The sequence below is a fragment of the Palaemon carinicauda genome, chromosome 4 (assembly GCF_036898095.1).
Source record: "Palaemon carinicauda isolate YSFRI2023 chromosome 4, ASM3689809v2, whole genome shotgun sequence".
Lineage (NCBI taxonomy): Eukaryota > Metazoa > Arthropoda > Malacostraca > Decapoda > Palaemonidae > Palaemon > Palaemon carinicauda.
Genome location: NC_090728.1, coordinates 63324378 through 63339403, shown reverse-complemented (window position 1 = coordinate 63339403; position 15026 = coordinate 63324378). Strand labels below are relative to the sequence as shown.

Here is a 15026-nt window from a genome sequence, read left to right as displayed (position 1 = left end):
GGACTTTGGTGCTGATCATATGTAAAATATGATCAGTTTCTAGGTCATTGTCCTAGCTTGGGTGGAGAGGGGACTTGGGCGCTGATCAAATGTAAAATATGATCAGTTTCTAGGTCATTGTCCTAGCTTGGGTGGAGAGGGGACTTGGGCGCTGATCAAATGCAAAATATGATCAGTTTCTAGGTCATTGTCCTAGCTTGGGTGGAGAGGGGACTTGGGCGCTGATCATATGCAAAATATGGTCATTCTCTAGGGCATTGTCCTGCTTGCTAGAGAAATATAGCTGTCCCTTGCATCCGCCAGTCATGAGCAACCTTTAAAAAACATTTAAAACCTGTAAATATACCTCACATAAACTATTCTCCTAAAACAGAATCGGTAAAATATGGTCGTTCTCTAGGGCACTGTCTTGCTTGCTATGGAAATGTTGTCCCTTACATCTGCCATTCATGAGCAACCTTTAAAAAACATTTAAAAACTGTAAGTATACCTCACATAAACTATTCTCTTAAAACAGAATCGGTGGAGCTTCGAGAGACTTGGACAAAATTGGACCGAAAATCTATACTAATCGAACCACCACAACATTGAACTGTGCTTCGGGATCCATGCTTGTCGATGTCGAGTTTAACGAACCCTTCTTTGGCCTCATCTATCCAAATGGTTCGAGGAGCTCGGCTTGTCGAGTCCAAGGAAATGGAAAGACGAAATATCACCTGGACCTGCCACTCAAGGGTTGTGGAACCAACAGGGTAAGTGACTCAAATTCATGTTCTCTTCACAAGAATTGCAAACATTATTATTATTATTATTATTATTATTATTATTATTATTAGTAGTAGTAGTAGTAGTAGTAGTAGTAGTAGTAGTAGTAGTAGTAGTAGTAAGATTAGTAGGAGTAGTAGTAGTTGTAGTAGTAGTAATAGTAGTAGTAGTTGTAATGACACAATTTGCTATAACGAAAATAGTTCCATTTTAAAAGACTCGTGATTTTTTTCCTTAGTATATTTCTTGAAAATTTTAAAGAATCATTCTAGATCACCTATGAATACGGTGATGCATTTTCCACTTTCAACTTTTCGCCTTCATCCTGATTTTCCTTCCAGGTCGAACGCCGCGTGTTCGTCAATAACATCATCGTCCGCTTCCATCCAGGACTGGAACTGGAAGGGGATGAAGTCAAGACCATAATCTGTCGATACCCAAGTCCCGAAGTTATACCTCCCCCTCTCCCTCCTGTACGCATCATGTAAGTCAAAAGCAATCTTTGTCCCCTTCTCCTCCTGTACCCATCATGTAAGTCAAAAGCAAACTTTGTCCCCTTCTCCTCCTGTATGCATCATGTAAGTCAAAAGCAAACTTTGTCTCCTTCTCCTCCTGTACCCATCATGTAAGTCAAAAGCAATCTTTGTCCCCTTCTCCTCCTGTATGCATCATGTAAGTCAAAAACAATCTTTGTCTCCTTCTCCTCCTGTACCCATCATGTAAGTCAAAAGCAAACTTTGTCCCCTTCTCCTCCTGTATGCATCATGTAAGTCAAAAGCAAACTTTGTCCCCTTCTCCTCCTGTATGCATCATGTAAGTCAAAAACAATCTTTGTCCCTTTCTCCTCCTGTACTCATCATGTAAGTCAGAAACAATCTTTGTCCCCTTCTCCTCCTGTACCCATCACGTAAGTCAAACGCAATCTTTGTTCCCTTCTCCTGTACCCCTTATGTAAGTCAAAAGCAATCTTTGTCCCCTTCTCCTCCTGTACCCATCATGTAAGTCAAAGGCAATCTTTGTCCCCTTCTTCTCCTCTACCCATCATGTAAGTCAAAAGCGATCTTTGTCTCCTTCTCCTCCTTTACCCATCATGAAGTCAAAAGCAAACTTTTTGCCCCTCTCTTCCTGTACCCATCATGTAAGTCAAAAGCAATCTTTGTCCCCTTCTCCTCTACCCATCATGTAAGTCAAAAGCAAACTTTGTCCCCTTCTCCTCCTCTACCCATCATGCAAGTCAAAAGCGATCTGTGTCCCCTGCCCCTCCTTCACCCATCATGTAAGTCAAAAGCAGTCTTTGTCCCCTTCTCCTCCTCTACCCATCATGTAAGTCAAAAGCAGTCTTTGTTCCCTTCTCCTCCTGTACCCATTATGTAGGTCAAAGGCAATCTTTGTCCCCTTCTCCTCCTGTACCCATCATGTAAGTCAAAAGCAGTCTTTGTCCCCTTCTCCTCCTGTACCCATCATGTAAGTCAAAAGCAAACTTTGTTCCCTTCTCCTCCTGTACCCATCATGTAAGTCAAAACCAAACTTTGTCCCCTTCTCCTCCTGTACCCATCATGTAAGTCAAAAGCAAACTTTGTTCCCTTCTCCTCCTGTACCCATCATGTAAGTCAAAAGCAATCTTTGTCCCCTTCTCCTCCTGTACCCATCATGTAAGTCAAAAGCAAACTTTGTTCCCTTCTCCTCCTGTACCCATCATGTAAGTCAAAACCAAACTTTGTCCCCTTCTCCTCCTGTACCCATCATGTAAGTCAAAAGCAATCTTTGTCCCCTTCTCCTCTACCCATCATGTAAGTCAAAAGCAAACTTTGTCCCCTTCTCCTCCTCTACCCATCATGCAAGTCAAAAGCGATCTGTGTCCCCTGCCCCTCCTTCACCCATCATATAAGTTAAAAGCAGTCTTTGTCCCCTTCTCCTCCTCTACCCATCATGTAAGTCAAAAGCAGTCTTTGTTCCCTTCTCCTCCTGTACCCATTATGTAGGTCAAAGGCAATCTTTGTCCCCTTCTCCTCCTGTACCCATCATGTAAGTCAAAAGCAGTCTTTGTCCCCTTCTCCTCCTGTACCCATCATGTAAGTCAAAAGCAAACTTTGTTCCCTTCTCCTCCTGTACCCATCATGTAAGTCAAAACCAAACTTTGTCCCCTTCTCCTCCTGTACCCATCATGTAAGTCAAAAGCAAACTTTGTTCCCTTCTCCTCCTGTACCCATCATGTAAGTCAAAAGCAATCTTTGTCCCCTTCTCCTCCTGTACCCATCATGTAAGTCAAAAGCAAACTTTGTTCCCTTCTCCTCCTGTACCCATCATGTAAGTCAAAACCAAACTTTGTCCCCTTCTCCTCCTGTACCCATCATGTAAGTCAAAAGCAATCTTTGTCCCCTTCTCCTCTACCCATCATGTAAGTCAAAAGCAAACTTTGTCCCCTTCTCCTCCTCTACCCATCATGCAAGTCAAAAGCGATCTGTGTCCCCTGCCCCTCCTTCACCCATCATATAAGTTAAAAGCAGTCTTTGTCCCCTTCTCCTCCTCTACCCATCATGTAAGTCAAAAGCAGTCTTTGTTCCCTTCTCCTCCTGTACCCATTATGTAGGTCAAAGGCAATCTTTGTCCCCTTCTCCTCCTGTACCCATCATGTAAGTCAAAAGCAGTCTTTGTCCCCTTCTCCTCCTGTACCCATCATGTAAGTCAAAAGCAAACTTTGTTCCCTTCTCCTCCTGTACCCATCATGTAAGTCAAAACCAAACTTTGTCCCCTTCTCCTCCTGTACCCATCATGTAAGTCAAAAGCAAACTTTGTTCCCTTCTCCTCCTGTACCCATCATGTAAGTCAAAAGCAATCTTTGTCCCCTTCTCCTCCTGTACCCATCATGTAAGTCAAAAGCAAACTTTGTTCCCTTCTCCTCCTGTACCCATCATGTAAGTCAAAACCAAACTTTGTCCCCTTCTCCTCCTGTACCCATCATGTAAGTCAAAAGCAAGCTTTGTCTCCCTCTCCTCCTGTACCCATCATGTAAGTCAAAAGCAAACTTTATTCCCTTCTCCTCCTGTACCCATCATGTAAGTCAAAACCAAACTTTGTCCCCTTCTCCTCCTAAACCCATCATGTAAGTTAAAAACAATCTTTGTCCCCTTCTCCTCCTGTACCCATCATGTAAGTCAAAAGCAAACTTTGTCTCCCTCTCCTCCTGTACCCATCATGTAAGTCAAAAGCAAACTTTGTTCCCTTCTCCTCCTGTACCCATCATGTAAGTCAAAACCAAACTTTGTTCCCTGTCTCATCTCTCCCCATCATGTAAGTCAAAAACAAACTTTATCCCCTTCTCCTCCTCTACACATCATATAAGTCAAAAGAAAACTTTTTCCCCTTCTCCTCCTTTATCCATCATGCAAGTCAAAAGCAACCTTTGTCTCCTCCTCCTCTACACATCATGTAAGTCAAAAGCAATATTTGTCCCCTTCTCTTCTTCTATCCATTATGTAAGTCAAAAGCAATCTTTGTCCCCTTCTCTTCTTCTATCCATTATGTAAGTCAAAAGCAATCTTTGTCTCCTTCTCCTCCTCTATCCATCATGTAGGTCAAAAGCAATCTTTGTCCCCTTCTCCTCCTGTATCCATCTTGTAAGTCAAAAGCAATCTTTGTCCCCTTCTCCTCCTCTACCCATCATGTAAGTCAAAAGCAATCTTTGTCCCCTTCTCCTCCTCTACCCATCATGTAAGTCAAAAGCAATCTTTGTCCCCTTCTCTTCTTCTATCCATTATGTAAGTCAAAAGCAATCTTTGTCCCCTTCTCTTCTTCTATCCATTATGTAAGTCAAAAGCAATCTTTGTCTCCTTCTCCTCCTCTATCCATCATGTAGGTCAAAAGCAATCTTTGTCCCCTTCTCCTCCTCTACCCATCATGTAAGTCAAAAGCAATCTTTGTCCCCTTCTCCTCCTCTACCCATCATGTAAGTCAAAAGCAATCTTTGTCCCCTTCTCCTCCTCTACACATCATGTAAGTCAAAAGCAATCTTTGTCCCCTTCTCTTCTTCTATCCATTATGTAAGTCAAAAGCAATCTTTGTCCCCTTCTCTTCTTCTATCCATTATGTAAGTCAAAAGCAATCTTTGTCTCCTTCTCCTCCTCTATCCATCATGTAGGTCAAAAGCAATCTTTGTCCCCTTCTCCTCCTGTACCCATCTTGTAAGTCAAAAGCAATCTTTGTCCCCTTCTCCTCCTCTACCCATCATGTAAGTCAAAAGCAATCTTTGTCTCCTTCTCCTCCTCTACCCATCATGTAAGTCAAAAGCAATCTTTGTCCCCTTCTCCTCCTGTACCCATCATGTAAGTCAAAAGCAAATTTTGTACCCTTCTCCTCCTGTACCTATCATATAAGTCAAAAGCAAACTTTGTCTCCCTCTCCTCCTGTACCCATCATGTAAGTCAAAAGCAAACTTTATTCCCTGTCCCATCTATCCCATCATGTAAGTCAAAAACAATCTTTTTCATCATTAAAAAAAAAAAGCTACCAGATTCATTTTCACTCGTCGGATTATGTTAATGGTGGAGAAAGTCAAATGTTATCCTTCATTCAGAAATTTAGGAAACAAAATACACAAAATCAGAGCAGACCTTGAATTATAGCTAAGCTTCTTAAATGAAAATGGCCAATCTATATACAGCAGTACCTTGGGTAATACTTTTGTTGTAATTCAGAATAGATGGTAATAGATTTCATTGCAAGGCAGAGGTACTTTTAACATCACCGCTCAAAAGAATGACTTACACATCTTGTTTTTTTTAATTGTTATGATTTTGTGTATATATTTCTTCGTTATACCAACGATATATTGAATTCATGTCATAAAATGCATCCCTATTCTTGAAAGATAACATATTCATATTGAAAACAGATCTCAAAATGTGCAACATAGGATATTTTAGTTGCCTTTTTCCATCCATATTGCTTTTTTTCTCATAATTGTACAGTACTTCGTCCATTTAATATCATAACAGCTTGAGGAAAACATATTGCTTATATTCCCAAAACAGATAGGCATCTAATATGAAACTATACGTCTTCAATATCAAATTGAAAGGGAATGCACATTTGTATCCTAATCGTGAACAAAAGCAATTAAATCAAGTCTTACCGTTTCTAAAATTGAATTTTTATTAGGAAGAAGGGATTGTATTCATGCTTTATAAGAGGTCATCTCTGCTAAAGTCTGTATGTGCCACTATCCATACAGAAATGTTATCCTTATTGTAATAAATGGTTAATGATACTAAACTACATTATTAATCTTTTCTTTTAGTGCTCCGCCAGTTACATCAGCTGTCGCACCACCTGTAGGCGAAGTGGAGATTCTACTTATCATCTGTGCCATTTTGTTCTTGGCACTTTTGTTAGTTGGGATGGCATGCTCATACACCTGCCTGAAGAAGCGCAACATCAAGCTTGTTAGGAGACGACCAATGTCTCTTGGAGCGCCATCAGATATCACTAAAGTTTCTGGATCTCTGCTCTTCGATGGTGTCAAGATTCCTAGAGCCCACGCCACATCTACATCAGACTCTGACACTGCTCTTGTGTCTCAGCCAGATACTCTGCCATCTGATTATCCCTCGGATCCACCATCAAGTGGATCAGAAGTGGAAGAGCTAGATATCATTGAGCGTAGGTCCTCTGAAGCCTCTGCACGTATGCAAGAAGAAACCATCCAAGCTTTCTCTAACCAAGCTTTTATCATGGAAGAGGACAGATTATCTTCAGTTTACTCAGATGCTATGCTGCAAAGTGACGCCGAGATGATAACTGCTGCTCAGGTGATTAAACCAACAATGCCATCCTTCATGGTGAGGGTGAAACGTGCTCCAACACCTCCAAGGACTCCTCCAAAGACTCCTGAGCCTGATTACCCTGTCATGCTCGCTCACGCCCAATCTCTGACAACTATTCTTGAGAGAGATGAGAGTTTCCGTGCTGAAAGTATACCTGGTTCTGAGCATGCTCTTCTTGTGTCAGATGCTGAGGATTTGATTCCCCCACCTCACATTATTCCACCTCCTGAGTATGCTCTTGTACAAAGAAGAACTCAAGAAATCCCTATTCCACCACCACCGCCTTCCGAATACAGTTCGGTCGCACGGTCTGTATCTGAACACGACCTTCACGTTGATATGCGTGCTCCTCCTGTACGACGAGACCTTCGTCTTATTGAAAACGTTGAAAATATCACAACTGAAACTACAGACATTCAGGAAACTGTTGAACGTACAGGAAGGCGGTATATGGTTAGACGTCCACCCTCAGAACCTGAGTCAGAATATCCTTCAGAAGCTGCTGAACCTATAGAGATTATAGAGGAGCTTGCAGTTGTACCAAGACAACCTGAAATCACCAGCCACATTGTTGATGATCGTCATGTATCTACTATCACTGAAACTCATACCACTGAGGATATAGAACGCCACCGTCGCTTCATCAAGAAGGTAAGGCCCACTTCTTTTTCTTGTCTTGGTATTTATTCAAACAGATTAAAAGAGTCTTAACTGTAACTTTCTAACAATTTGTAATTAAAGCATTTTCATTTCTCTCTTCCCCCTAGTACCATGTTAAGCCCAAGGCCCTGCCACCACCTAAGTGGAATGTTGCCATTCGTCATTACCCTGGACCTAAATATGCTGACGAAGTTGAATCTTCCGGCCCAGAATGGGAAGGTTACAGTGAACCTGGTTCAGATGTGTTCCGTCAGCATTTGTATCAAGCCGATGAAGATCATTTGAGCCAGATAGAAGTAGAGGCCCTTGAACATCCCCATCCTCCTAACTGGAATGTGTTACTTCGTGTACTAGAACCTCCACCAACAGAGGAAGCTGTGCAATATGTTCTGACCAAAGAGGACAGGGAGAAATGGAGGCAGATCATTAGCACCGAATCGACCTTACGAACAATGTTGACTTACGCCACTGTCAGGGAAGATTACGAGCGTATCCGTCATGATCAGAGGTACATTTTAAGGACCAATAAGCTTTTCACTGCTAGTGGTGAAGTCAACAAAACTTCTGATGTAGCAATTTTTTTTCAAGACCACACAAACCATAGATTGTGGATATTTATTGGAAAGATCTCATCAAGACCTTTCCAATGTTTACCAAATTGCTATGGTTTAGGTGATTTTAAAAGATTCAGCCCTCTTTCGAATTTTGATTAAGTCACTAATGGCAGTGAAAGGGTGAAAATAGATTAAGTTCTTTATTTTTATTCAGTTAATTATCATTTATACAAGATTTCTTAGACGAAAATCTTTTACATCAACATCATAAGCTCAAGATCCTGTAAATCTAGTCAATTCTTTCATCCAATGAAATATTTATGTAAAACTTAGTATGAATATGTTAACTTTTCCTTTAACGTAGTTAACTTCTGAATGATTTATTAAGCTTTGAATAATGTCAAGCTATGCAAAAGCAAACCACAAGAAATAAGTTGGTAATTCTGTATGAATTTTAGGATGAAATACTTACTATGGCTTTAAAAACTTTAATGAACACAAGAGATTCAGCATTCTAGCATATGGACATGATATCACCATACATCTATGGTGATATGCCTCTTGCTGTGGAGCTTCAGCTCCTTTGCTCGGTTGGAATTTCCCTGGCTCGAGTGGTACCACATTGCCATATTTTCCAGACTTGCCAGCTTGAGCGTCTTTAGCCCTAGATGTTGAGTAGGCTGGGGATCTCCCCCCTCTTTTAGTAGGAGAGAGCTTTCCCCATGCCGCCTTAGCCATCGCCTTAGACTTGTAGGCTGTATCTACACCCTTTTTATGGCTGCTTATCATTATCTCCATTTCAGATACGAGAAACTGTTCGAACCTAAGAAGTGGGACGTCATCATTAGGATTCTGTCACCTCCAGGTATGCCCCACGACCGCATCGACTCTTCTTCAGAAGCTCCTTCTGCCTCCGACACAGAAAGTCTCCCGTCAAGGGATGGGCGAAGGTCAGTAATATAAATTGAATATTTCTTCAATGGCACTGTTTATAATCGAGACCAAATAGCGAAGTTACACACCGGGAGGCTATTACTGATTAAAATATTTATATTTGTTGCAAAAGCAGACACCTAATAGAAAATATGCTGTATTATCAATAATGGTTAATAAAATGATTAAAATAGTAATAATAATGATAGTTAAAATAATCATATCATAGTTTCAGGACCATGCCAAGGTCATTTTTACTGGTATGAGAGTTCTATTACTCAATTACTTCTACCATAAAATCATTTTCAATTCTGCGAATCCTGTTTGAATCGGGTAAAATTTCAACAAATATTTCAGCCCAGATAATCAAAGGCACTCCCCTTAAGCAGAAAAGTAACCCAGTTAAGAAGAAAACGGCATCAATTAAATGAAGTTGTACTGTAGTTCCTATTTCTGAAATTGAATTTTATCTTTGTATGAATAAAATAACAGAATAACTATTTTTGTTCCAGATATCGCAAGAATGAAAGCGCTCCCAGTGGGCGCCGCCCTTCGCTTCCACCTCTGTACGAGTATGACTCTGAGGGTAACCCTGTAATCATGCGTCGTCCGGGCCCTCCTTCGGCTCGCTCTCGAAGATCATCGAAGTAAGTATCAATCTCAAATTGTAATAACTACTAAGTTCCAGTCTTCTGTTTTGTGTTCCTGCTTTGTGTATTGAGGTTTGCATCCATGTTCATATTGATATTTGTGATAGAGTTAATAGGAAAAATTTAGAATATCATTCTGACTTGAGAAAATGTGGAATTTTTCAAACTTTAAGGAGTGCTCTCACGCCATTCTCCTTCCTGATGGAGTTTAGTAAAGGACAACTATTAGAGGTTGTTTATATTCTTTGTCTTCTCCAACTCCTTAGTCATATTATGTCTTCTGCAACTCATTAGTCATATTTTGTCTTTTCCAACTCCTCAGTCATATTTTGTCTTCTCCAAGTCTTTAGTCATATTTTGTCTTTTCGAACTCCTTAGTCATATATTGTCTTCACCAATTCCCTAGTTATATATTGTGTTCTCCAACACCTTGGTCATTCTATTCTTAGCGCAAAGGATTTACAATCATTTTGAAAGTCCAAGTATACAATCACGTAACCTTTGAAACTGCCATACAGTGAAGAGACGAAAGATTCCCATTACCAATCATCTGCTCTTGTAGGTCCAGCATCCACTCTGGAATTGACGTCCGCTCAGTGACTGAAACAGAAGTGAACTTTGCCCGCGGTGTGGACACCTGGAGCGAAGCAAGCGGACCCAGCTTGGCCAGCGGCGCCCGTTCCATTGCGGATCGATCTCAGCCGGAGATGACGTACACTGTGCCTGTTCTGCATGATGATGAATATCCCGATACTGACTTTGATGATCGCATGTCTTCCAGGACTGGAAGGTCGCTTGCCCGATCTGCATCGGAGTTCACAGAGGACTGGAGACACCATGTAAGTCAATTATGACCTTTCAGATTTTGGGAGGTATTTTCTTATCGTAAAGACCTAAACACATAATCTATATATATATATATATATATATATATATATATATATATATATATATATATATATATACATATATATATATATATATATATATATATATATATATATATATATATATATATATATATATATATATATATATATATATCAATGCTTCTCCATTCATCATCTATAGGAATATATTACCTCAAAATTTTTAAATATCAAAACCTGACCAGCAAGCGAATTGTATTAACCAACAACTCTACCCTTCGATGGATTCAAGTCACAAAAAGCTATTACCTGGTGACCTTTGTGCTGGTATATGCTATATGTTTGCATGTATTTTCAATGCAACCCTTTGGAGTGTCTAATATATGCTGTTTGTTTACATGCATTTGCAATGCAACCATTTGGAGGTCTGGTATATACTTTTTGTTTGCCTGTATTTGTAATGTAGTCCGATGAGGGTCTGATATATGCTATTAGTTTACATGTATTTGTAATGCAGCCTTTTAGGGTATCAAAGAACCAGATACCTTGGGATGTCAAAGACTTTAAGATGATATTTTTTATCATAAAAATACTCTGATATTAATTTTCATAAGTTAATTTACAAATAGCGAGGAAATTTGTTTCCTTCCTTCATTGTTTCAATCTTAAATAGTAACCTACATTGTTTAAGAACTTTGTTAGAATATTTTTTAGTCTTATTAGTAAAAGAAATTTTCAGAGTCCAGTATTAATGATCTTTTATCCCATCCAGGAACCGATCGACAGGTATTCTCACGTATCTGCCTCATCTGGCGACAGCAAACGTAGGCAGCTTGAGCGCTCGACATCCGAGTTCTTCGAGGAGCCTCCCCACTTCAGTGACGTCATGACTTCACCCGATCACTCCCCTGAAGCTTCTCCTCGTGCTGTGGCTAGGTTCCAGCATCACGAGTACCGTGACTACCATGAGCACGACTACAGCAACCAGGAATTTGGTCGTCCTTACGCCACTGCCGACGTGGTGGAAGGAGGTTACATTCTTCGAGCTGAGACCAGCTCTCGCCATCAGCAACGCCGAATTGACCACCGATCAGATCGTTCCACTCATTCAGGTCGAGAAGAAATGTATTCGGTAGCTGAAACTGAAGTTTCTGGGTGGGCTCGCAAACACTAGATCAGTCTTATGCGTTTGATCAGCTTAAAGCAAAAAAATGAACAAAAAAATCACCCAAGTGCCTTCGAATGAACCCGCAAATTGCATGATTATTATTTTTTTCTATTTTGCCTAGGAATGCTGTGACAAATATATCTTCTCAAGTAGCATATGGTGGAACATAACAAATAACAGCAAAGCCATACTAATTGAATGCAGCTAAAGGACTCCTTAAGTATATATATATATATATATATATACATATGATATGATAATTCCAAGGTTTAGAAGCCTGGATGATATTAACTCTGTAGTGACCTGGACACTACTGTTTAACAGTTAGCTGCCATAAGCAGCAAGTGTACCTTGCTAATACATTAACATTTGACATGCAAGAGGGTTCATAAGCAATATGTGACTAACTTATTCAGTGTAATGTGTGTGTATGTGTGTGTGTGTGTTTATGCCTAGCGCTTGGAAGGAGGCCATCCTGCGCCTTAAAGTTGAAGGTGGAATATGCAAATAAATGCTAGATTTTGAAGAGTCACTTGCCTTCAGCGCTTGTGAGTTTTGCCTACTAATCCAAGAGGGACATTTTAAAGCAGCAATCTTATCAACCCCCTCGCATCTAGGAAGGTCAGAATATTGTGTCTGTTGAAAGCTCCCAATCGATGTGCCTTTGACAGAAGGCATTGGAGAGGGAGCATCTGGTAACCGACCCCTTAATTTAGGGATAACGGTGGGAAAGAAGATTCGATGTAGTAACCGACTCCTTAATTTAGGGATAACGGTAGGAAAGAAGATTCGATGTAGCAACCGACCTCTTAATTTAGGGATAACGGTCGGAGAGAACATTCGATGTGGCAACCGACCCCTTAATTTAGGGATAACGGTCGGAAAGAACATTCGATATGGCAACCGACCCCTTAATTTAAGGATAACGGTAGGAAAGAAGATTCTACGTGGTCAATAAAGCACACTCGAGGAAGAACTATGAAATGAGGGCTATCCACGGTTGAAGGAATCTATTCATACAATACTGTGGCAATGATATCAACAATAGACACACATATAGGTCCTCACAGCAATAAGCTCCTAGTCATTCTGTGCAGGGCTGACCTGTGGCAATTGCCAGTGAGGGGGGGCTAGGACTGCCGCTTCACAACTGAGGGAAAACGAACTGCTCAATGCAAGAATTCATAGCACCAGTTCTATGGTGGCCATGAACGGGATTTCTATGGTTAGAAAGTGTATAAGGAAATGAAAAATAGACATCTTTGTAAAAAATTATAATGATTAATGATGATACTATGCATTAGTCATATGCAATATTTTAGATTATTTCAGTTCTTGCAGTCCAATAGTGTTTGTTATTTATTTTAAAGACTTAGTAGAAGTTTTAACAGTTATATGAAGAAAATTAGTTAATTTTTTGTTATATTCTGGATCAAACAGTTATCACCTCTTTTTGTAAAATCTAAGCAAGCCAAAAGTGCTGGTCATTTATTCAAAAGACTTAGTGGAACCTTTAACACTTATATGAAGAAAATTAGTTATTTTTTTCTATATTCCGGATCCAACAGTTATCACCTCTTCCTGTAAAATTTGAGCACCCCTATAGTGTTTGCCATTTCTTTTAAAGACTTAATATACCTTTTAACAGTTAGATGAATAAAATTAGTTATTTTCTTTTTTATAATCTGGATCAAACAGTTATTATTTCATTTTGTAAAATCTAAGCAAGACCAATAGGGTTTGCCATTTCTTTTAAAGACTTAATAGAACCTTTAACACTTAGGTGAACAAAATTAGTTTTTTTATATATTCTTTCTTTAAAATTTAAGCAAGTTCGTCATATCTTTCCTGATGTATGTTTCAGTCCCTCGAATAAATGCTCGGGTAACAAGGTCATGGTGGGAACAGTTAAAATGCTCTGCTATAAAGATGGAAAAGTATAGCATTCATTTTAATTACATTTTTGTTTACGTACAAGCCACGTAATTTTTTTTTCTTTTGATACATAGCCCCCTGAATGTGAGGGGAATTAACAAAGTAAATATAATGTTACTAACCTCAATTTTCTGTTTAAAAGCTTTTAATCTTGCATATTGGATGATCAAGACAGCTAGAGTTCGTCTGACGTGTCTGATACAGGTACTGACCTGAAATGAACTGTATTATAATGGTGCTCCTCATTTAGTAATGTAAGGAAGAAAATGTAAAAAAATTAAAATCATTTTGTTAAAAAAAATAGTAGACTGAAGAGGATTTAAACAATTCCTTGTGCAATAAAACGAAATTGTTTTTTACTTGTTATAAGTTAATTCATTAAACATATATTGGTTATTTGTTGTTAAATATATGGAGAGATTTTATTTGACTTTACCAAGATGTGGTTTCTCTCAACGAGTTTCAAAATTCTAAGATAATTGCTTCTTTCATGTTCCATGCACATTTTTATTCATATGTGTATATATACAGTATATATATATATATATATATATATATATATATATATATATATATATATATATATATATATATATATATATATATATATATATATATCTCCTCTATTTTGTGTTTATTAAAGCTAAATGGGTAGTCAATTACGATCATCAATATAAATACAGACTTGGATTGTGGGTTTTTGAGCGCAAGCTTTTTCTTCGAATTGTGATGAGATTTGTATAACTCGTCAGCATCAGAGTACCTGATCAGAATGGAACAAGAAAAAATCCAAAAAAGCATAGGAAACACGTTGTGTAATAATGCTTTAAATAAAGGCCATAATAGTTTCTAATGACAGATCCTTTGTTTCATTTTCCTTACGTTGCTTTGACGGCTGCTTTTCCGGTCCCATACAGCAGGGAAACCCCACTCTCTACAGGACCTACACTGTCGTTTTAGCTTGGCAATCTTCCAGCAAATTATCCTGAATTGTATTAGAAGATATATTCCCTTATAATAATTATCATCATCACCTGTTACTAGTCTACTGCAGAACAAAATCCTCAGACATGGCCTTCCAAACAATTCTTCTTCACCCAAGTAGTTAACTATTGCACTGTAGTTGTTCAGTGACTACTTTCCTCTTGGTAAGGGTAGAAGAGACTCTTTAGCTATGGTAAAAACTCTTCTAAGAGAGGGACAATCCAAAATCAAACCATTGTATAGTCTTAAGGCCCCTACACACGATCAATTTTTTCGTCAATTAATTGATATCAATTTATTGACGTCAATGAATTGATGGAGAAATTGACCGTGTGTTGGGGACATTGATATCAATTTAATTGAAACAATTTCATTGAATCAATTCATTGAAAGATCAAAGATCCTTTGATATTTATTGATGGGTCTTCAATAAAATTTCGTCTAGAGCAAGCACTATTCCTAGAGCCACAGATGCTTTCATCTCGAAGTTATGAATCAAACTGAAAATTGAAGTAAAATCATTGACCATGTGTAGGCACAGTGATTTCCTCAATTTCATTGTCGTCAATAAATCGATATCAATTAATTGACGAAAAAAAATGATCGTGTGTAGGGGCCTTTTTAGGTAGTGTTATAGCCTATGTATCATGATTTTCCCCTGTCTTTGACTAGAGTTCTATTTCTTG

General features: G+C 38.9%; 1 protein-coding gene across 1 annotated transcript in view; it reads left to right on the top strand.

Annotated features, from left to right (window-relative positions):
* pot (papillote) overlaps positions 1-13408 on the top strand; it is a 16343-nt gene extending 2935 nt beyond the window's left edge. The window contains exons 2-9 of the mRNA XM_068372323.1: positions 518-752; positions 1107-1249; positions 6062-7238; positions 7355-7755; positions 8605-8751; positions 9247-9381; positions 9947-10223; positions 11026-13408. Of these exons, the coding sequence (XP_068228424.1) occupies positions 518-752; positions 1107-1249; positions 6062-7238; positions 7355-7755; positions 8605-8751; positions 9247-9381; positions 9947-10223; positions 11026-11427 (2917 nt within the window). The 3' untranslated portion in view covers positions 11428-13408. The remainder of the gene's footprint in view (positions 1-517; positions 753-1106; positions 1250-6061; positions 7239-7354; positions 7756-8604; positions 8752-9246; positions 9382-9946; positions 10224-11025) is intronic.
* Positions 13409-15026: the final 1618 nt, after the last annotated feature.